The sequence below is a fragment of the Oncorhynchus clarkii genome, chromosome 1 (genome assembly GCF_045791955.1).
Source record: "Oncorhynchus clarkii lewisi isolate Uvic-CL-2024 chromosome 1, UVic_Ocla_1.0, whole genome shotgun sequence".
Taxonomy (NCBI): domain Eukaryota; kingdom Metazoa; phylum Chordata; class Actinopteri; order Salmoniformes; family Salmonidae; genus Oncorhynchus; species Oncorhynchus clarkii.
In genome coordinates this window covers 2999758-3022638 of record NC_092147.1, presented here as the reverse complement: position 1 = coordinate 3022638, position 22881 = coordinate 2999758, and the positions used below count along the sequence as shown (strand labels likewise).

At 48.3% G+C, this 22881-nt stretch overlaps 1 protein-coding gene across 1 annotated transcript in view; it reads left to right on the top strand.

Annotated features, from left to right (window-relative positions):
- LOC139414213 (tumor protein p63 regulated 1) overlaps positions 1–22881 on the top strand; it is a 57673-nt gene that overhangs the window by 3915 nt on the left and 30877 nt on the right. The window contains exon 3 of the mRNA XM_071162107.1: positions 1809–1985. Within this exon, the coding sequence (XP_071018208.1) occupies positions 1809–1985 (177 nt within the window). The remainder of the gene's footprint in view (positions 1–1808; positions 1986–22881) is intronic.

Below are 22881 nucleotides of genomic sequence, written 5' to 3'. Positions count from 1 at the left end.
GGGTTCTTCCCAAACTAAGAACAGTCCACCCCAAGCAATCAGAGGAGAAAGGCCTTGCTCAGGGAGGTGACCAAGAACCTGATAGTCACTCTGACAGAGCTCTAGAGTTCCTCTGTGGAGATGGGAGAACCTTCCAGAAGGACAACCATCTCTGCAGCACTCCACCAATCAGGTCTTTATGGTAGAGTGGCCAGATGGAAGCCACTCCTTAGTAGAAAGCACATGACAGCCTGCTTGTAGTTTGCCAAAAGGCACCTAAAGACTCTCAGACCATGAGAAACAAGATTAATGATATAATGTTTGTTTGGTTTCTGTTTATATATTACATCTATTATTATTCCAGTCTTTTACCGCTCTCGTTGTCGGACTGGACACATTGTTTGCAGAGCACACAACCTATGCTTGAGTAAGGACGCCCACCTGATTACGCTTAGAAGGAGGCCTTGTAAGGCCCAAGTTGCATTGCATTGCATTGCACGCAAAAGCATAAAAAATGGTCCCAATTGGTGGATCTGATTAGTGTTTCTGATTGGCTTAATGCACCACCACTGTGGAGCTTCTCAAAATAAAGTTTTCTTCACCTCAAAAGTAAAGTCAACAAAGTCTGTTTTTAGAATCAATTGAGAATTACAAATAGTTCCTCAATCTATATGAAACATCTTTCTAGCTCTCTCACCTTTCGATAACCACTCAGAGTGAAAGAAAACAATGTCATGCTCTGATCCAGTGGAAACGTCATAATAATAGGCCTACCATGATTACTTCTTATCCGTGCTTGACTTAGGTGCTGGTACTGTTTATAGTTAGGTGTTAGGAGCTCCACAATACTCTTGAGCTGATATTCTATGAGCAGTTTGACGTGCCGGTACTGAGCTCTGGTGAACTCCTGCCCAAGTCAACCACTGCTTCTTATCAGTGCTGGACTTGAACTGAAATAGGTGCTGGTACTGTTTATAGTTAGGTGTTAGGAGCTCCACAATACTCTTGAGCTGATATTCTATGAGAGGAACAGGAGCTCAAGCAGTTTGACGTGCCGGTACTGAGCTCTGGTGAACTCCTGCCCAAGTCAACCACTGCTTCTTATCAGTGCTGGACTTGAACTGAAATAGGTTTCAGTACTCAGTAGGTTCAGGAGCTCCACAAAAAAGCTAATATTCGATAAGAGGAACAGGAGAATTTGAGGTGCGTCTACTCCGCTCCGGTGAACTCCTGCTCAAGTCGACCACTGCTTCTTATCCCTTGATCAAATAGTCTACAGCTGTGTCTGTCCTGATCTCACTGGAGCAGGAAGCTCTGAGGGCCCAGAATATTTGATACAATGTTGCAAGTTTTCTGAAGACAAGCTTCAGACAGTTAAAGGAGCAGGAGGAGAATGGTTGGATCAGGTTACATTTGTTTTTTTCTTCTGGTGATGTAGATCTCTGGCTCCCTCTTGAGTCATTTGTGTATTATTTCATCAAACAGTAAGCTTAAACCGTCAGACAAGCTCAATGCATATAGTTGATTTTATTAAGACACAGGGTGTGTCTATATATGGAAAAATACACATTGAAACATTTCGACCAATCGGTCGACTAAGATTTTTTTTTTGCCGGGGACAGCCCAACAGAACAACCATTCACCTCAAGCTATCCACTGTAACAACCATTTTTTGCTCACAGGTCCCCACCTCTGTCGGGTCCCCACCTCTCTGTCGGGTCCCCACCTCTCTGTCAGGTCTCCACTTCTCTGTCAGATCCCCGCCTCTCTGTCAGGTGTTTGTTGTGAAAGAGAATGTGTTCTCATCGTAACTTCCGTCCCGTCTTCAGGGTTGACCATTGGAACAACGAGAGAGAGCGTGTGGTGCTGATCACAGACAGCTCTCTGCTGATCTGTAAGTACGACTTCGTCATGCTCAACTGTGAAAACATACAGAGAATCCCTCTCAACTTTGTGGACCGCATCACCCACGGCAACTTCAGCTTCCCCCAGCGGTCTCTTCTCACGTGAGTAACCCCTTCGTCTCCATCACTTCCTCTCCTCTTCCTCTTCCTCCTCCTCCTCGTCCTCCTTTCCCTCCTCTTCAACAATCGTCTATAGGCATTTTCCCAACTAATTGCAGCAATGCACTGTCCTACAAGCGTCAGATATTAAAATCTGTAATTGTCTGTACTAGTAATTGTAATCTCTACTAGTAATCTCTGTATATGTTTGGTAAATGGCTGTTAAACAACGTCACCTTCAATTTGTACTAGAGTTGCAAATTCACTATCAGCACAGCATTTTTGCATATGTCCTGCCGAACAATCAATCTACTCTTTGTTTTGGGGAAGTGGAACTACAGATGACCGACCGCTAGTTCTTTAACGTTGTCGTGGTAATTTCCTGTATTACTAAACATTGAGAGAGCAAACCACACACCAGTCAGAGTTATCCATAAACGTCATCTTTTAATGATATATGAGCTTAACCATAGCCCTGTGTCTCTCAGATCAATTCAGTGTCTATAAATGAATTCTCTGAGAGTCCTTACAAAACACTTCTTAGTATAATGTATAGCCAAGACACACCCATCTCAACTCACATGACGAATAACAGATCTTAGGAACATTACAAAGGGCCTTTTACTTGAAAGAGGAGTATCCCATAGCTAGATAGCATTAGCTATAAATTAGCATTCATTTTGCTCTCCTAAAACGCAGTTCTACTTCTCGTTCTTGGTACAACATAGTACCAAAACATTACCTCATCCAATGGCATATATCAATTGTCAGTTCTAGATACCCCCATCTCAAATACACCTCCTCCTGGACAAGATCACAGAGACAGTGAGCCTCTTCGGTCATATACTAGATCAAGATAAGGGCAACCTCAGAGGGGATATGTAATAGTTACAGACACATTCCCATAAGAAGACAAGCCGGACCTCTCCCCTCTCTGGGGCCAAGTAACTTTCCCACATAAGCATACTTATGAAAATTGATAAAACATCTTATTTATCAATGTTACCTAAAGAATTGTGATTCTGCCACGACACTGGTAACTCAGGAATAAGGACATTATAAACAGACAGAGAGAAGAGCCGTTCTTTAACAGTAACTCAGGAATAAGGACATTACAAACAGACAGAGAAGAGCAGTTGAAAAGAGAGTAAAAGTGTTCCTTCCATAGTTCACTACTGTTGACCAGGGCCCTATCTAGTTCACTACTGTTGACCAGGGCCCTATGTAGTTCACTTCTGTTGACCAGGGCCCTATTTAGTTCCTTCCTTACAGCCACATCATCCTAATGTAAAGTTAGTTTTCCCCACAGCCACATCATCCTAATGTAAAGTTAGTTTTCCCCACAGCCACATCATCCTAATGTAAAGTTAGTTTTCCCAACATCATCCTAATGTAAAGGTAGTTTTCCCAACATCATCCTAATGTAAAGTTAGTTTTCCCCACAGCCACATCATCCCAATGTCAAGTTAGTTTTCCCCACAGCCACATCATCCTAATGTAAAGTTAGTTTTCCCCACAGCCACATCATCCTAATGTAAAGTTAGTTTTCCCCACAGCCACATCATCCTAATGTAAAGTTAGTTTTTCCCACAGCCACATCATCCTAATGTAAAGTTAGTTTTCCCTACAGCCACATCATCCTAATGTAAAGTTAGTTTTCCCTACAGCCACATCATCCTAATGTAAAGTTAGTTTTCCCCACATCATCCTAATGTAAAGTTAGTTTTCCCTACAGCCACATCATCCTAATGTAAAGTTAGTTTTCCCCACATCATCCTAATGTAAAGTTAGTTTTCCCTACAGCCACATCATCCTAATGTAAAGTTAGTTTTCCCTACAGCCACATCATCCTAATGTAAAGTTAGTTTTCCCCACAGCCACATCATTCTAATGTAAAGTTAGTTTTCCCTACAGCCACATCATCCTAATGTAAAGTTAGTTTTCCCTACAGCCACATCATCCTAATGTAAAGTTAGTTTTCCCCACATCATCCTAATGTAAAGTTAGTTTTCCCTACAGCCACATCATCCTAATGTAAAGTTAGTTTTCCCCACAGCCACATCATCCTAATGTAAAGTTAGTTTTCCCTACAGCCACATCATCCTAATGTAAAGTTAGTTTTCCCCACAGCCACATCATCCTAATGTAAAGTTAGTTTTCCCAACATCATCCTAATGTAAAGTTAGTTTTCCCCACATCATCCTAATTTAAAGTTAGTTTTCCCCACAGCCACATCATCCTAATGTAAAGTTAGTTTTCCCCACATCATCCTAATGTAAAGTTAGTTTTCCCCCACAGCCACATCATCCTAATGTAAAGTTAGTTTTCCCCACAGCCACATCATCCTAATGTAAAGTTAGTTTTCCCAACATCATCCTAATGTAAAGTTAGTTTTCCCAACATCATCCTAATGTAAAGTTAGTTTTCCCCACAGCCACATCATCCCAATGTCAAGTTAGTTTTCCCCACAGCCACATCATCCTAATGTAAAGTTAGTTTTCCCTACAGCCACATCATCCTAATGTAAAGTTAGTTTTCCCCACATCATCCTAATGTAAAGTTAGTTTTCCCTACAGCCACATCATCCTAATGTAAAGTTAGTTTTCCCTACAGCCACATCATCCTAATGTAAAGTTAGTTTTCCCCACAGCCACATCATCCTAATGTAAAGTTAGTTTTCCCTACAGCCACATCATCCTAATGTAAAGTTAGTTTTCCCCACATCATCCTAATGTAAAGTTAGTTTTCCCTACAGCCACATCAACCTAATGTAAAGTTAGTTTTCCCTACAGCCACATCATCCTAATGTAAAGTTAGTTTTCCCTACAGCCACATCATCCTAATGTAAAGTTAGTTTTCCCTACAGCCACATCATCCTAATGTAAAGTTAGTTTTCCCCACAGCCACATCATCCTAATGTAAAGTTAGTTTTCCCTACAGCCACATCATCCTAATGTAAAGTTAGTTTTCCCCACAGCCACATCATCCTAATGTAAAGTTAGTTTTCCCAACATCATCCTAATGTAAAGTTAGTTTTCCCCACATCATCCTAATTTAAAGTTAGTTTTCCCCACAGCCACATCATCCTAATGTAAAGTTAGTTTTCCCCACATCATCCTAATTTAAAGTTAGTTTTCCCCACAGCCACATCATCCTAATGTAAAGTTAGTTTTCCCCACAGCCACATCATCCTAATGTAAAGTTTGTTTTCCCCACATCATCCTAATGTAAAGTTAGTTTTCCCCACAGCCACATCATCCTAATGTAAAGTTAGTTTTCCCCACAGCCACATCATCCTAATGTAAAGTTAGTTTTCCCAACATCATCCTAATGTAAAGTTAGTTTTCCCCACATCATCCTAATTTAAAGTTAGTTTTCCCCACAGCCACATCATCCTAATGTAAAGTTAGTTTTCCCCACATCATCCTAATTTAAAGTTAGTTTTCCCCACAGCCACATCATCCTAATGTAAAGTTAGTTTTCCCCACAGCCACATCATCCTAATGTAAAGTTTGTTTTCCCCACATCATCCTAATGTAAAGTTAGTTTTCCCCACAGCCACATCATCCTAATATAAAGTTAGTTTTCCCCACATCATCCTAATGTAAAGTTAGTTTTCCCCACATCATCCTAATGTAAAGTTAGTTTTCCCCACATCATCCTAATGTAAAGTTAGTTTTCCCCACATCATCCTAATGTATTCAGAAGAATGCTATGAATAATTTAACCTGGAAGGTATAAGCACTGGTTCAAGCTGGCAGTTATGAATGAAATTAGTTGTTACCAGACCCACAAAAAGAGGATGAATGGAGGGAGAGGGAGAGAGAGAGGGAGGGAGGCAGAGAGAGAGAGATATATTTTACAGGAGGGAGAGAGAGGGGGAGGGAGGCAGAGAGAGAGAGATATTTTACAGTGCAGGCCAGGGAGGGCAGAGAGTGTGTGCATTGTAGAGCAGCGACGTCACTGTGTTCGCAAGGCTCTCTGTGTTCACAGGGCTCTCTGTGTTCACAGGGCTCTCTGTGTTCGCAAGGTTCTCTGTGTTCACCTTGGCTCTCTGTGTTCGCAAGGCTCTCTGTGTTCACCTTGGCTCTCTGTGTTCACCTTGGCTCTCTGTGTTCACCTTGGCTCTCTGTGTTCACCATTGGCTCTCTGTGTTCACAGGGCTCTCTGTGTTCACAGGGCTCTCTGTGTTCACCCTTGGCTCTCTGTGTTCACCATTGGCTCTCTGTGTTCACCTGGGCTCTCTGTGTTCACCTGGGCTCTCTGTGTTCACCTGGGCTCTCTGTGTTCACCTTGGCTCTCTGTGTTCGCATTGTCTCTCTGTGTTCACCTTGGCTCTCTGTGTTCGCCGGGCTCTCTGTGTTCACCTTGGCTCTCTCTGTTCGCCGGGCTCTCTGTGTTCACCTTGGCTCTCTGTGTTCGCCTTGGCTCTCTGTGTTCGCCTTGGCTCTCTGTGTTCGCATTGTCTCTCTGTTCACCTTGGCTCTCTGTGTTCGCATTGTCTCTCTGTGTTCACCTTGGCTCTCTGTGTTCGCCGGGCTCTCTGTGTTCCACGGCCTCCAGTGTAACTGATTAGTGGCACAAATGAATGTAGTCGTCCTTTCATCCAAACCTTTTAATGCTGGCTCAGGGGACACCAAGCCAAGGAAAACTAATGTGATGAATACAATGTAGTGCAGCGTGAAGCTCCTCAGTAGGGGAGGGCCAGACTCTCCCTGCATTACATTCAGTTTGAAATAAACCACCCTGAAGTCCCACAGTACAGAGCCAGCTTCAAGACGGACAGAGAGAGGGGGGGACAGAGGGAGAGACGGACGGAGAGAGGGGGGGACAGAGGGAGAGACGGAAGGAGAGAGGGGGGGACAGAGGGAGAGACGGACGGACGGAGAGACGGACAGACGGAGAGACGGACGGATAGAAGAACAGACAGAGGGGGACGGAGAGACGGACGGACAGGGGGGGACGGAGAGACGGACGGACGGACAGAGAGACGGACAGACAGGGAGGGGGAAGGCGAGACGGGGGGATGGAGAGACGGAAGGACAGAGGGGGGGACAGAGAGACGGACGGAGAGAGGGAGAGACGGACGGACCGAGGGGGGGACGGGGGGACAGAGGGAGAGACGGACGGAGAGAGGGGGGGATAGAGGGAGAGACGGACGGAGAGACGGGGGACGGACGGACGGAGAGAAGAACAGACAGAGGGGGACGGAGAGATGGACGGACAGGGGGGGAGACGGAGAGACGGACGGACGGACAGAGAGACGGACAGACAGGGAGGGGGAAGGCGAGACGGGGGGCTGGAGAGACGGAAGGACAGAGGGGGGGACAGAGAGACGGACGGAGAGAGGGAGAGACGGACGGACCGAGGGGGGGACGGGGGGACAGAGGGAGAGACGGACGGAGAGAGGGGGGGACAGAGGGAGAGACGGACGGAGAGACGGGGGGACGGAGAGGGGGACGGAGAGAAGGACAGACAGAGAGGGGGATGGAGAGACGGACGGACAGAGGGAGAGACGGACAGAGAGACAGACACAGCTCGTTGAGTGGCCTTATACAGCTCGTTGAGTGGCCTTACACAGCTCATTGGGTGGCCTTACACAGGTGGTTGAGTGGCCTTACACAGCTCATTGAGTGGCCTTATCTTATACAGGTGGTTGAGTGGCCTTATACAGGTGGTTGAGTGCGGTCTTAGTGCCAGCATCAGTCTGTGGTGGTAAATAGATGGTTACGAATAATATAGATGAGAACTCTCTTGGTAGGTAGTGTGGTCTACAGCTTATCATGAGGTACTCTACCTCAGGCGAGCAATACCTCGAGACGACCTTAATGTTAGACATCGCGCACCAGCTGTGATTTATAAATAGACACAGACCACCGCCCCTCGTCTTACCGGACGTCTGTTCTGCCGACGCACCGACAAGCTGTATATTATACGTGTTGTAGTTCAGCCACAACTCGGTGAAACATAAGATATTACAGTTTTTAATGTCCCGTTGGTAGGATATGACTCTAACGGAGATCATCCAGTTTATTCTCCAGTGATTGCAGGTTGGCTAATAGATATTGGTTGAGGAGGGTTACCCACTCGCCGACGAATTCTCACAAGGCACCTGAATCTCAGCCCCCTGTATTTCCATTTGTTCTCTACGCGAATGATGGGGATTTGGGCCTTGTCCTTGGTCTGAAGTAAATCCTTCACGTCGGACTCATTAAAGAAAATATCTCTGTCTAGTTCGAGGTGAGTAATCGCTGTTCTGATGTCCAGAAGCTCTTTTCGGTCATAAGAGACTGTAGCAGCAACATTATGTACAAAATAAGTTACAAACAATGTGGAAAAACCAAATAGCACAGTTGGTTAGGAGCCAGTAAAACGACAGCCATCCCCTCCAGCACCATTTATATCTGTCTGGATCTAGATATGTGTTAAACATACTGTCAACTCCTTTATCTGCATCCCCGTTAGCTCACTGCTCCTCCATATCCTCAACTTCATCATCATATCTCTCATGCAATTATTACCCAGAGTACGTAGCCAGGGTACTCCTGTGTAGCTCAGTTGGTATGGCATGGTGCTTGCAATGTTTTTATTTTTTATTTTACCTTCATTTAACTTGGCAAGTCAGTTAAGAACAAATTATTATTTTCAATGACGGCCTAGGAACAGTGGGTTAACTGGTCTAGGGACAGTGGGTTAACTGGTCTAGGAACAGTGGGTTAATTGGTCTAGGAACAGTGGGTTAACTGGTCTAGGAACAGTGGGTTAATTGGTCTAGGAACAGTGGGTTAACTGGTCTAGGAACAGTGGGTTAATTGGTCTAGGAACAGTGGGTTAATTGGTCTAGGAACAGTGGGTTAACTGGTCTAGGAACAGTGGGTTAACTGGTCTAGGAACAGTGGGTTAACTGGTCTAGGAACAGTGGGTTAACTGGTCTAGGAACAGTGGGTTAACTGGTCTAGGAACAGTGGGTTAACTGGTCTAGGAACAGTGGGTTAACTGGTCTAGGAACAGTGGGTTAACTGGTCTAGGAACAGTGGGTTAACTGGTCTAGGAACAGTGGGTTAACTGGCCTAGGAACAGTGGGGTTAACTGGCCTAGGAACAGTAGGGTTAACTGGTCTAGGAACAGTGGGTTAACTGGTCTAGGAACAGTGGGTTAACTGGTCTAGGAACAATGGGTTAACTGGTCTAGGAACAGTGGGTTAACTGCCTTGTTCAGGGGCAGAACAACAGATTTTTACCTTGTCAGCTCAGGGATTTGATCCTTTCGGTTACAAGTCTAACGCTCTAACCATTAGGCTACCTGTCGCCCCGATGCCAGGGTTGTGGGTTCGATTCCCACTGGGGACCAGTATGGGGAAAAAAATATATATGAAAATGTATGTCGCTCTGGATAAGAGCGTCTGCTAAATTACTCAAACTTAAAGTGTACCAAATGTCACCTTCTTCCGTAAATAGTCCACTACTTTTGACAAGAGCCCTGTGTAATGCACTAAATAAGGAATAGGGTGTATTTTGGGATACAGTTCATGAAATGGTCTTTGTTACGATTGAACTGATTCCAAAGCTTGGTTGGTTATCCTGTTGTATCAGTCTTAGGCTGAAAACGGAATTTGCTTACTGGAAAAGAAGACAATGTTTTGATGATGCAAGGGAGGGAGAGTTAAATGTTTTGATGATGCAAGGGAGGGAGAGTTAAATGTTTTGATGATGCAGGGGAGGGAGAGTTAAATGTTTTGATGCTGCAAGGGAGGGATAGTTAAATGTTTTGATGCTGCATGGGAGGGAGAGTTAAATGTGTTGATGATGCAAGGGAGGGATAGTTAAATGTTTTGATGATGCAGGGGAGGGAGAATTAAATGTTTTGATGATGCAGGGGAGGGAGAGTTAAATGTTTTGATGATGCAGGGGAGAGAGAGTTAAATGTGTTGATGATGCAGGGGAGGGAGAGTTAATGTTTTGATGATGCAGGGGAGGGAGAGTTAAATGTTTTGATGCAAGGGAGGGAGAGTTAAATGTTTTGATGATGCAAGGGAGGGAGAGTTAAATGTTTTGATGATGCAAGGGAGGGAGAGTTAAATGTTTTGATGATGCAGGGGAGGGAGAGTTACATGTTTTGATGATGCAAGGGAGGGAGAGTTAAATGTTTTGATGATGCAAGGGAGGGAGAGTTAAATGTTTTGATGATGCAGGGGAGGGAGAGTTAAATGTTTTGATGATGCAGGGGAGGGAGAGTTAAATGTTTTGATGATGCAGGGGAGGGAGAGTTAAATGTTTTGATGATGCAGGGGAGGGAGAGTTAAATGTGTTGATGATGCAAGGGAGGGAGAGTTAAATGTGTTGATAATGCAAGGGAGGGAGAGTTAAATGTTTTGATGATGCAGGGGAGGGAGAGTTAAATGTGTTGATGCTGCAAGGGAGGGAGAGTTAAATGTGTTGATGATGCAGGGGAGGGAGAGTTAAATGTTTTAATGATGCAGGGGAGGGAGAGTTAAATGTTTTGATGATGCAAGGGAGGGATAGTTAAATGTTTTGATGATGCAAGGGAGGGATAGTTAAATGTTTTGATGATGCAGGGGAGGGAGAGTTAAATGTTTTAATGATGCAGGGGAGGGAGAGTTTGTGTTGATGATGCAAGGGAGGTTTTGAGAATTAAATGTTTTGATGATGCAAGGGAGGGAGAGTTAAATGTGTTGATGATGCAGGGGAGGGAGTTAAATGTGTTGATGATGCAAGGGAGGGAGAGTTAAATGTGTTGATGATGCAGGGGAGGGAGAGTTAAATGTTTTGATGATGCAAGGGAGGGAGAATTAAATGTGTCATGGTGGTTACGGTTTCATCCCAGGTTTTCTCTAGACAAACTTTTGTTCATGTGGATGAGGAGAGAACGAGAGGGAGAAAATGTGTGTGTGTGTGTGTGTGTGTGTGTGTGTGTGTGTGTGTGTGTGTGTGTGTGTGTGAGTGAGAGTTGAATGTTTTTTTTGTATTGCCTTTCCAATCTGTCTAGATGTGGTAATTAGTGTGGTATCCAGCACATAAAGCACTTTCTTCTTTATTCCCTCTAAAGGAGTTGTTGTGAAGTATTCAAAATAAGAAAACTTACCAGGAGTTGTGTCAGCAAAGTGATGCGAGAGAAAGATGTTTATGAATTCTGCCTCTGTCGTTTTCTGTACCTCGTTAGTTTAAAGGAAGAGAAGAGTGAGAAGGACAGGCAGGGGTAAAGCAGAGGTGGCTGTAAACAGATGAGGGGAGGGAGAGAGAGAGGGGAACTAATGGTTAGATGAAGAATGCAAAAACCTAAGAAAGGAATTGAGAAACATATCCAACCAAAAACACAGAGACCCAGAAAATCTGAGTCTACATTTTACCATGGTGAAACACTAAAACAGTACAGAAATACACTATGGGAAAAATAAAGAACAAATGATGGAATCGAACCACTTCTGGGAAAACTTAAACAGACAACAACACAAAGAGGTGAGTCTATCCAAAACGTAGATGAATAAAGATAAAGATTAGGATAAACCACTTCTCCAATATTTTTGACAAAGCTGCCATCAAGACCAAAGGATGGCTACTATGAAGAATCTCAAATATGTTTTGATTTGTTTCGCACTTCGTTACTACATGATTCCATATGTGTTGTTTAATAGTTTTGACGTCTTTACTATTATTCTACCATGTGGAGTACAAAGAAAAACCCTTGAATGTGTAGTGTGTGTCTAATCTTTTGACTAGTACTGTACACATCTTAGAATCAACTATTAAAGACTACCAGACTACCAGGATTCTCCAATTACATTGAATGAACTACAGTACAAAATACAAACCCTCCAACCCCAAAAAGGCCTGTGGTGTTGATGGTATCTTCAAATGACATGATAAAATATACAGACCAAAAATTCCAATTGGCTATACTTAAACTCTTTAACATCATCCTCAGCTCTGGCATCTTCCCCAATATTTGGAACCAATAACTACCATAGGACATGCACCAAAAGCAACCTTGGGAAAATCCTCTGCGTTATCATTAACAGCAGACTCGTACATTTCCTGCAAATTTCAAATGGGCTTTTTACCAAATTACTGTACAACAGACCACGTATTCACCCTGCGCACTCTAATTGACAAACAAACAAGTGTGCGGTTAAAATTGACAAAAAGCACACATTTCTTTCCACAGGGCTGTGGGGTGAGACAGGGAAGCAGCTTGAGCCCCACTCTCTTCAACATATATATCAATGAATTGGCGAGGGCACTAGAAAAGTCTGCAGCACCCGGCATCACCCTACTAGTCAAATGTCTACTGTTTGCTGATGATCTGGTGCTTCTGTCCCCAACCAAGGAGGGCTGACAGCAGCACCTAGATATTATGTACAGACCTCTCTGGAGAGACCTGGGCCCTAACAGTAAATCTCAGTAAGACAAAAATAATGGTGTTCCAAAAAAGGTCCAGATGCCAGGACCTCAAATACAAATTCCATCTAGACACCGTTTCCCTAGAGCACACAATAAACGATAGATACCTCGGCCTAAACATCAACACCACAGGTTAATTCCACAAAGGTGTGAACGATCTGAGAGACACTTCCCAGTTGGTCATCGCATTCTATGCCATTAAAAGGAACATACAATTTGACATACCAATTAGGATCCTGCCAAAAAACACTTGAATCAGTTATAGAACCCATTGCCCTTTATGGTTGTGAGGTCTGGGGTCCGCTCACCAACCAAGAATTCACTAAATGGAATAAACACCAAATTGAGAATGCATACAGAATTATGCATAAATATTCACAGTGTACAACATAGAACAACAAATAATGCATGCAGAGCAGAATTAGGCCGATACTCGCTAATTATCAAAATCCAGAAAAGAGCAGTTAAATTCTACAACCACCTAAAAGGAAGCGATTCCCAAACCTTCCATAACAAAGCCATCACCTACAGAGAGATGAACCTGGAGAAGAGTCCCCTAAGCAAGCTGGTCCTGGGGCTCTGTTCACAAACACTAACACACCCCACAGAGCCCCAAGACAGCAGCACAATTAGACCCAACCAAAACACATTGACTCTGTCCCGGTACCCCCTGTATATATCACTGCTATTGTTATTTACTGCTCTTTAATCATTTGTTCATCTTATATCTTACTTTTTTTTGTATTTTCTTTAAACTGCATTGTTGGTTAAGAGCTTGTATTCAGCATTTCACTGTGAGGTCTACTACACCTGTTGTATTTGGCACATGTGACAAATACAATTTGATCTGATCATGAGAAAACAAAAAGATAATTCTTTCCAATGTGTCAAGAAATTAACAAAAAAACTGAGCAAACAAATATGCTCTTTGTCCCTAAACAGAGAGTACACAGTGGTAGAATACCTGACCAATGTGACTGACCCAAACTTAAGGAAAGCTTTGACTACATACAGGCTGCCGTAGGCGGACATGGCTCTCAAGAGAAGACAGGAAATGTACTCACTGCCCACAAAATGAGGTGGAAACTGAGCTGCACTTCCTAACCTCCTGTCCAATGTATGACCATATTAGAGATACATATTTCCCTCAGATTACACAGACCCACAAAGAATTAGAAAAAAAAATCTAATTTTAATAAACTCCCATATCTACTGGGTGAAATACCACAGTGTGACATCACAGCAGCAAGATGTGTGACCTGTTGCCACAAGAAAAGGGCAACCAGTGAAGAACAAACACCATTGTAAATACAACCCATATTTATGTTTATTTATTTTCCCTTTTGTACTTTAACTATTTGTACATTGTTACAATGCTGTGTATAGACATAATATGACATTTGAAATGTCTCTATTCTTTCAGGGCAGACAGACTGAGTGACAGACTGAGTGACAGACTGAGTGACAGACTGAGTGACAGACTGAGTGACAGACTGAGTGACAGACTGAGTGACAGACTGAGTGAGTGACAGACTGAGTGAGTGACAGACTGAGTGAGTGACAGACTGAGTGAGTGACAGACTGAGTGAGTGACAGACTGAGTGAGTGACAGACTGAGTGAGTGACAGACTGAGTGAGTGACAGACTGAGTGAGTGACAGACTGAGTGAGTGACAGACTGAGTGAGTGACAGACTGAGTGAGTGACAGACTGACTGAGTGACAGACTGACTGACTGAGTGACAGACAGACTGACTGAGTGACAGACAGACAGACTGAGTGACAGACAGACAGACTGAGTGACAGACAGACAGACTGAGTGACAGACAGACAGACTGAGTGACAGACAGACAGACTGAGTGACAGACAGACAGACTGAGTGACAGACAGACAGACTGAGTGACTGACTGAGTGAGCGAGCCCTGCTGAGATCCCAAATAGCCACACCCTGAACTGTAGCTCATTTGTCTATTTGCTCATGCAATTTACATTACAAAATACACTACAAAAACACTATAATTAGCTTTTTCTTACAGAGAAAATAAAAACCATGCATTTTAAAGATTTGTATTTGGTTGCACTTGATTGGTTGATTTCTATTTCTACATTTGAAAGTAGGCCTAACTGTGCTCGCTGTAACCAGTAGCAATTAATGAGATAAACAGCAGAGGGCGCTCTAGGACTTTACTTCAGTTGCCTCAATGTCTACCACAGCTTTATATTGTAAACCTGCTTTCCTTTACCTCTGTTGTCTTTGCACAATGTTGTACTAAATGAATGATTTGACATGTTAACGCATTGGTGTGCTGTAGTACGCACGTACAGGTAGGCACCTTATAACACACCTGAAGGATATGCTGGAAGCCATGTAATAGCGTCAATGAAGTCCACTGCTGAGTCCCATACACAACATATTAGATGCTTTTTGGGGATCTGGGTCACTCAATTCAGAGGTGTGTGGGGAAGAGAGAGGCCACAAGGAGTATATGTGTTCTCCTCTCTCCCTCCATTCAAACTCTGACTCTGCTCTGACTCCATCCCTAGCCCTGACTCCATCTCCAGCTCTGACTCCATCCCTAGCCCTAACTCCAGCTCTGAATCCATCCCTAGCCCTAACTCCAGCTCTGAATCCATCCCTAGCTCTGACTCCAGCTCTGAATCCAACCCTAGCCCTGACTCCATCCCTAGCCCTGACTCCATCCCTAGCCCCGACTCCATCCCTAGCCCCGACTCCATCCCTAGCCCCGACTCCATCCCTAGCCCCGACTCCATCCCTAGCCCCGACTCCATCCCTAGCCCCGACTGACTCCATCCCTAGCCCCGACTCCATCCCTAGCCCTGACTCCATCTCTAGCCCTGACTCCATCTCTAGCCCTGACTCCATCTCTAGCCCTGACTCCATCTCTAGCCCCGACTCCAGCCCCGACTCCATCTCTAGCCCTGACTCCATCTCCAGCCCTGACTCCAGCCCTGACTCCATTTCTAGCCCTGACTCCATTTCTAGCCCTGACTCCATCTCTAGCCCTGACTCCAGCCCTGACTCCAGCCCTGACTCCATCTCCAGCCCTGACTCTAGCCCTGACTCCATCTCCAGCCCTGACTCTAGCCCTGACTCCATCTCTAGCCCTGACTCTAGCCCTGACTCCATCTCTAGCCCTGACTCCATCTCTAGCCCTGACTCCAGCCCTGACTCCATATCCAGCCCTGACTCCATCTCTAGCCCTGACTCCAGCCCTGACTCCATCTCTAGCCCTGACTCCATCCTTAGCCCTGACTCCATCTCTAGCCCTGACTCCAGCCCTGACTCTAGCCCTGACTCCATCTCTAGCCCTGACTCCAGCCCTGACTCCAGCCCTGACTCCATCTCTAGCCCTGACTCCATCTCTAGCCCTGACTCCAGCCCTGACTCCATCTCTAGCCCTGACTCCATCTCTAGCCCTGACTCCATCTCTAGCCCTGACTCCATCTCTAGCCCTGACTCCAGCCCTGACTCCATCTCTAGCCCTGACTCCAGCCCTGACTCCAGCCCTGACTCCATCTCTAGCCCTGACTCCATCTCTAGCCCTGACTCCATCTCTAGCCCTGACTCCATCTCTAGCCCTGACTCCAGCCCTGACTCCATCTCTAGCCCTGACTCCATCTCTAGCCCTGACTCCATCTCTAGCCCTGACTCCATCTCTAGCCCTGACTCCATCTCCAGCCCTGACTCCATCTCTAGCTCTGACTCCATCTCTAGCCCTGACTCCATCTCTAGCCCTGACTCCATCTCTAGCCCTGACTCCATCTCTAGCCCTGACTCCATCTCTAGCCCTGACTCCAGCCCTGACTCCATCTCTAGCCCTGACTCCATCGCTAGCCCTGACTCCAGCCCTGACTCTAGCCCTAGCCCTGACTCCATCTCTAGCCCTGACTCCATCTCTAGCCCTGACTCCATCGCTAGCCCTGACTCCAGCCCTGACTCTAGCCCTAGCCCTGACTCCATCTCTAGCCCTGACTCCATCTCTAGCCCTGACTCCAGCCCTGACTCTAGCCCTGACTCCATCTCTAGCCCTGACTCCATCTCTAGCCCTGACTCCATCTCTAGCTCTGACTCCATCTCTAGCCCTGACTCCATCTCTAGCCCTGACTCCATCTCTAGCCCTGACTCCATCTCTAGCCCTGACTCCATCTCTAGCCCTGACTCCATCTCTAGCCCTGACTCCATCTCTAGCCCTGACTCCATCTCTAGCCCTGACTCCATCTCTAGCCCTGACTCCATCTCTAGCCCTGACTCCATCGCTAGCCCTGACTCCATCGCTAGCCCTGACTCCATCTCTAGCCCTGACTCCAGCCCTGACTCCATATCCAGCCCTGACTCCATCTCTAGCCCTGACTCCATCCCTAGCCCTGACTCCATCTCTAGCCCTGACTCCATCTCTAGCCCTGACTCCATCTCCAGCCCTGACTCCAGCCCTGACTCCATCTCTAGCCCTGACTCCAGCCCTGACTCCAGCCCTGACTCCATCTCTAGCCCTGACTCCATCTCTAGCCCTGACTCCATCTCTAGCCCTGACTCCATCTCCAGCCCTGACTCCATCTCCAGCCCTGACTCCATCTCTAGCCCTGACTCCATCTCTAGCCCTGACTCCATCTCTAGCCCTGACTCCATCTCTAGCCCTGACTCCATCTCTAGCCCTGACTCCAGCCCTGACTCCATCTCTAGCCCTGACTCCATCTCTAGCCCTGACTCCATCTCTAGCCCTGACTCCATCTCTAGCCCTGACTCCAGCCCTGACTCCATCTCTAGCCCTGACTCCATCTCTAGCCCTGACTCCATCTCTAGCCCTGACTCCATCTCTAGCCCTGACTCCAGCCCTGACTCCATCTCTAGCCCTGACTCCATCTCTAGCCCTGACTCCAGCCCTGACTCCATCTCTAGCCCTGACTCCAGCCCTGACTCCATCTCTAGCCCTGACTCCATCTCTAGCCCTGACTCCATCTCTAGCCCTGACTCCATCTCTAGCCCTGACTCCATCCCTAGCCCTGACTCCATCTCTAGCCCTGACTCCATCTCTAGCCCTGACTCCATCTCTAGCCCTGACTCCAGCCCTGACTCCATATCCAGCCCTGACTCCATATCCAGCCCTGACTCCATCTCTAGCCCTGACTCCATCCCTAGCCCTGACTCCATCCCTAGCCCTGACTCCATCCCTAGCCCTGACTCCATCTCTAGCCCTGACTCCATCTCTAGCCCTGACTCCATCTCCAGCCCTGACTCCAGCCCTGACTCCAGCCCTGACTCCAGCCCTGACTCCAGCCCTGACTCCATCTCTAGCCCTGACTCCATCTCTAGCCCTGACTCCATCTCTAGCCCTGACTCCATCTCCAGCCCTGACTCCATCTCTAGCCCTGACTCCATCTCTAGCCCTGACTCCATCTCTAGCCCTGACTCCATCTCTAGCCCTGACTCCATCTCTAGCCCTGACTCCATCTCTAGCCCTGACTCCATCTCTAGCCCTGACTCCATCTCTAGCCCTGACTCCAGCCCTGACTCCATCTCTAGCCCTGACTCCATCTCTAGCCCTGACTCCATCTCTAGCCCTGACTCCATCTCTAGCCCTGACTCCAGCCCTGACTCCATCTCTAGCCCTGACTCCATCTCTAGCCCTGACTCCATCTCTAGCCCTGACTCCATCTCTAGCCCTGACTCCATCTCTAGCCCTGACTCCATCTCTAGCCCTGACTCCAGCCCTGACTCCATCTCTAGCCCTGACTCCATCTCTAGCCCTGACTCCAGCCCTGACTCCATCTCTAGCCCTGACTCCATCTCTAGCCCTGACTCCATCTCCATCTCTAGCCCTGACTCCATCTCTAGCCCTGACTCCATCTCTAGCCCTGACTCCATCTCTAGCCCTGACTCCATGACTCCATCTCTAGCCCTGACTCCATCTCTAGCCCTGACTCCATCTCTAGCCCTGACTCCATCTCTAGCCCTGACTCCATCTCTAGCCCTGACTCCATCTCTCTAGCCCTGACTCCAGCCCTGACTCCATCTCTAGCCCTGACTCCATCTCTAGCCCTGACTCCATCTCTAGCCCTGACTCCATCTCTAGCCCTGACTCCAGCCCTGACTCCATCTCTAGCCCTGACTCCATCTCTAGCCCTGACTCCATCTCTAGCCCTGACTCCATCTCTAGCCCTGACTCCAGCCCTGACTCCATCTCTAGCCCTGACTCCATCTCTAGCCCTGACTCCATCTCTAGCCCTGACTCCATCTCTAGCCCTGACTCCATCTCTAGCCCTGACTCCATCTCTAGCCCTGACTCCATCTCTAGCCCTGACTCCATCTCTAGCCCTGACTCCATCTCTAGCCCTGACTCCATCTCTAGCCCTGACTCCATCTCTAGCCCTGACTCCATCTCTAGCCCTGACTCCATCTCTAGCCCTGACTCCATCTCTAGCCCTGACTCCATCTCTAGCCCTGACTCCATCTCTAGCCCTGACTCCAGCCCTGACTCCATCTCTAGCCCTGACTCCATCTCTAGCCCTGACTCCATCTCTAGCCCTGACTCCATCTCTAGCCCTGACTCCATCTCTAGCCCTGACTCCATCTCTAGCCCTGACTCCAGCCCTGACTCCATCTCTAGCCCTGACTCCATCTCTAGCCCTGACTCCATCTCTAGCCCTGACTCCATCTCTAGCCCTGACTCCAGCCCTGACTCCATCTCTAGCCCTGACTCCATCTCTAGCCCTGACTCCATCTCTAGCCCTGACTCCATCTCTAGCCCTGACTCCATCTCTAGCCCTGACTCCATCTCTAGCCCTGACTCCATCTCTAGCCCTGACTCCATCTCTAGCCCTGACTCCAGCCCTGACTCCATCTCTAGCCCTGACTCCATCTCTAGCCCTGACTCCATCTCTAGCCCTGACTCCATCTCTAGCCCTGACTCCATCTCTAGCCCTGACTCCATCTCTAGCCCTGACTCCAGCCCTGACTCCATCTCTAGCCCTGACTCCATCTCTAGCCCTGACTCCATCTCTAGCCCTGACTCCATCTCTAGCCCTGACTCCAGCCCTGACTCCATCTCTAGCCCTGACTCCATCTCTAGCCCTGACTCCATCTCTAGCCCTGACTCCATCTCTAGCCCTGACTCCATCTCTAGCCCTGACTCCATCTCTAGCCCTGACTCCATCTCTAGCCCTGACTCCATCTCTAGCCCTGACTCCATCTCTAGCCCTGACTCCATCCCTAGCCCTGACTCCATCTCTAGCCCTGACTCCATCTCTAGCCCTGACTCCATCTCTAGCCCTGACTCCATCTCTAGCCCTGACTCCATCTCTAGCCCTGACTCCATCTCTAGCCCTGACTCCAGCCCTGACTCCATCTCTAGCCCTGACTCCATCTCTAGCCCTGACTCCATCTCTAGCCCTGACTCCATCTCTAGCCCTGACTCTAGCCCTGACTCCATCTCTAGCCCTGACTCCATCTCTAGCCCTGACTCCATCTCTAGCCCTGACTCCATCTCTAGCCCTGACTCCATCTCTAGCCCTGACTCCATCTCTAGCCCTGACTCCATCTCTAGCCCTGACTCCATCTCTAGCCCTGACTCCATCTCTAGCCCTGACTCCATCTCTAGCCCTGACTCCATCTCTAGCCCTGACTCCATCTCTAGCCCTGACTCCATCTCTAGCCCTGACTCCATCTCTAGCCCTGACTCCATCTCTAGCCCTGACTCCATCTCTAGCCCTGACTCCATCTCTAGCCCTGACTCCATCTCTAGCCCTGACTCCATCTCTAGCCCTGACTCCATCTCTAGCCCTGACTCCATCTCTAGCCCTGACTCCATCTCTAGCCCTGACTCCATCTCTAGCCCTGACTCCATCTCTAGCCCTGACTCCATGACTCCATAGCCCTGACTCTAGCCCTAGCCCTGACTCCATCTCTAGCCCTGACTCCATCTCTAGCCCTGACTCCATCTCCAGCCCTGACTCCATCTCTAGCCCTGACTCCATCTCCAGCCCTGACTCCATCTCTAGCCCTGACTCCATCTCTAGCCCTGACTCCATCTCCAGCCCTGACTCCATCTCTAGCCCTGACTCCATCTCTAGCCCTGACTCCATCTCCAGCCCTGACTCCATCTCTAGCCCTGACTCCATCTCTAGCCCTGACTCCAGCCCTGACTCCATCTCTAGCCCTGACTCCATCTCTAGCCCTGACTCCATCCCTGAGCCCTGACCCATCTCTAGCCCTGACTCCATCTCTAGCCCTGACTCCATCTCTAGCCCTGACTCCATCTCTAGCCCTGACTCCATCTCTAGCCCTGACTCCATCTCTAGCCCTGACTCCATCTCTAGCCCTGACTCCATCTCTAGCCCTGACTCCATCTCTAGCCCTGACTCCATCTCTAGCCCTGACTCCATCTCTAGCCCTGACTCCATCTCTAGCCCTGACTCCATCTCTAGCCCTGACTCCATCTCTAGCCCTGACTCCATCTCTAGCCCTGACTCCATCTCTAGCCCTGACTCCAGCCCTGACTCCATCTCTAGCCCTGACTCCATCTCTAGCCCTGACTCCATCTCTAGCCCTGACTCCATCTCTAGCCCTGACTCCATCTCTAGCCCTGACTCCATCTCTAGCCCTGACTCCATCTCTTGCCCTGACTCCATCTCTAGCCCTGACTCCATCTCTAGCCCTGACTCCAGCCCTGACTCCATCTCTAGCCCTGACTCCATCTCTAGCCCTGACTCCATCTCTAGCCCTGACTCCATCTCTAGCCCTGACTCCATCTCTAGCCCTGACTCCAGCCCTGACTCCAGCCCTGACTCTAGCCCTGACTCCATCTCTAGCCCTGACTCCATCTCTAGCCCTGACTCCATCTCTAGCCCTGACTCCATCTCTAGCCCTGACTCCATCTCTAGCCCTGACTCCATCTCTAGCCCTGACTCCATCTCTAGCCCTGACTCCATCTCTAGCCCTGACTCCATCTCTAGCCCTGACTCCAGCATGACTCCATCTCCAGCCCTGACTCCATCTCTAGCCCTGACTCCATCTCCAGCCCTGACTCCATCTCCAGCCCTGACTCCATCTCTAGCCCTGACTCCATCTCTAGCTCTGACTCCATCTCCAGCCCTGACTCCATCTCTAGCTCTGACTCCATCTCTAGCCCTGACTCCATCTCTAGCCCTGACTCCATCTCTAGCCCTGACTCCAGCCCTGACTCCATCTCCAGCCCTGACTCCATCTCTAGCCCTGACTCCATCTCCAGCCCTGACTCCATCTCTAGCCCTGCCCTGACTCCATCTCTAGCCCTGACTCCTGACTCCATCTCTAGCCCTGACTCCAGCCCTGACTCCATCTCTAGCCCTGACTCCATCTCTAGCCCTGACTCCATCTCCAGCCCTGACTCCATCTCTAGCCCTGACTCCATCTCTAGCCCTGACTCCATCTCTAGCCCTGACTCCAGCCCTGACTCCAGCCCTGACTCCAGCCCTGACTCCAGCCCTGACTCCATCTCTAGCCCTGACTCCATCTCTAGCCCTGACTCCATCTCTAGCCCTGACTCCATCTCTAGCCCTGACTCCATCTCTAGCCCTGACTCCATCTCTAGCCCTGACTCCATCTCTAGCCCTGACTCCATCTCTAGCCCTGACTCCAGCCCTGACTCCATCTCCAGCCCTGACTCCATCTCTAGCCCTGACTCCATCTCCAGCCCTGACTCCATCTCCAGCCCTGACTCCATCTCTAGCTCTGACTCCATCTCTAGCTCTGACTCCATCTCCAGCCCTGACTCCATCTCTAGCTCTGACTCCATCTCTAGCCCTGACTCCATCTCTAGCCCTGACTCCAGCCCTGACTCCATCTCCAGCCCTGACTCCAGCCCTGACTCCATCTCCAGCCCTGACTCCATCTCTAGCCCTGACTCCATCTCCAGCCCTGACTCCATCTCTAGCCCTGACTCCATCTCTAGCCCTGACTCCATCTCTAGCCCTGACTCCATCTCTAGCCCTGACTCCATCTCTAGCCCTGACTCCATCTCTAGCCCTGACTCCATCTCTAGCTCTGACTCCATCTCTAGCTCTGACTCCATCTCCAGCCCTGACTCCATCTCTAGCTCTGACTCCATCTCTAGCCCTGACTCCATCTCTAGCCCTGACTCCATCTCTAGCCCTGCCTCCAGCCCTGACTCCATCTCCAGCCCTGACTCCATCTCTAGCCCTGACTCCATCTCTAGCCCTGACTCCATCTCTAGCCCTGACTCCATCTCCAGCCCTGACTCCATCTCTAGCCCTGACTCCATCTCTAGCCCTGACTCCAGCCCTGACTCCATCTCTAACCCTGACTCCATCTCTAGCCCTGACTCCATCTCTAGCCCTGACTCCATCTCTAGCCCTGACTCCATCTCTAGCCCTGACTCCATCTCTAGCCCTGACTCCATCTCTAGCCCTGACTCCATCTCTAGCCCTGACTCCATCTCTAGCCCTGACTCCATCTCTAGCCCTGACA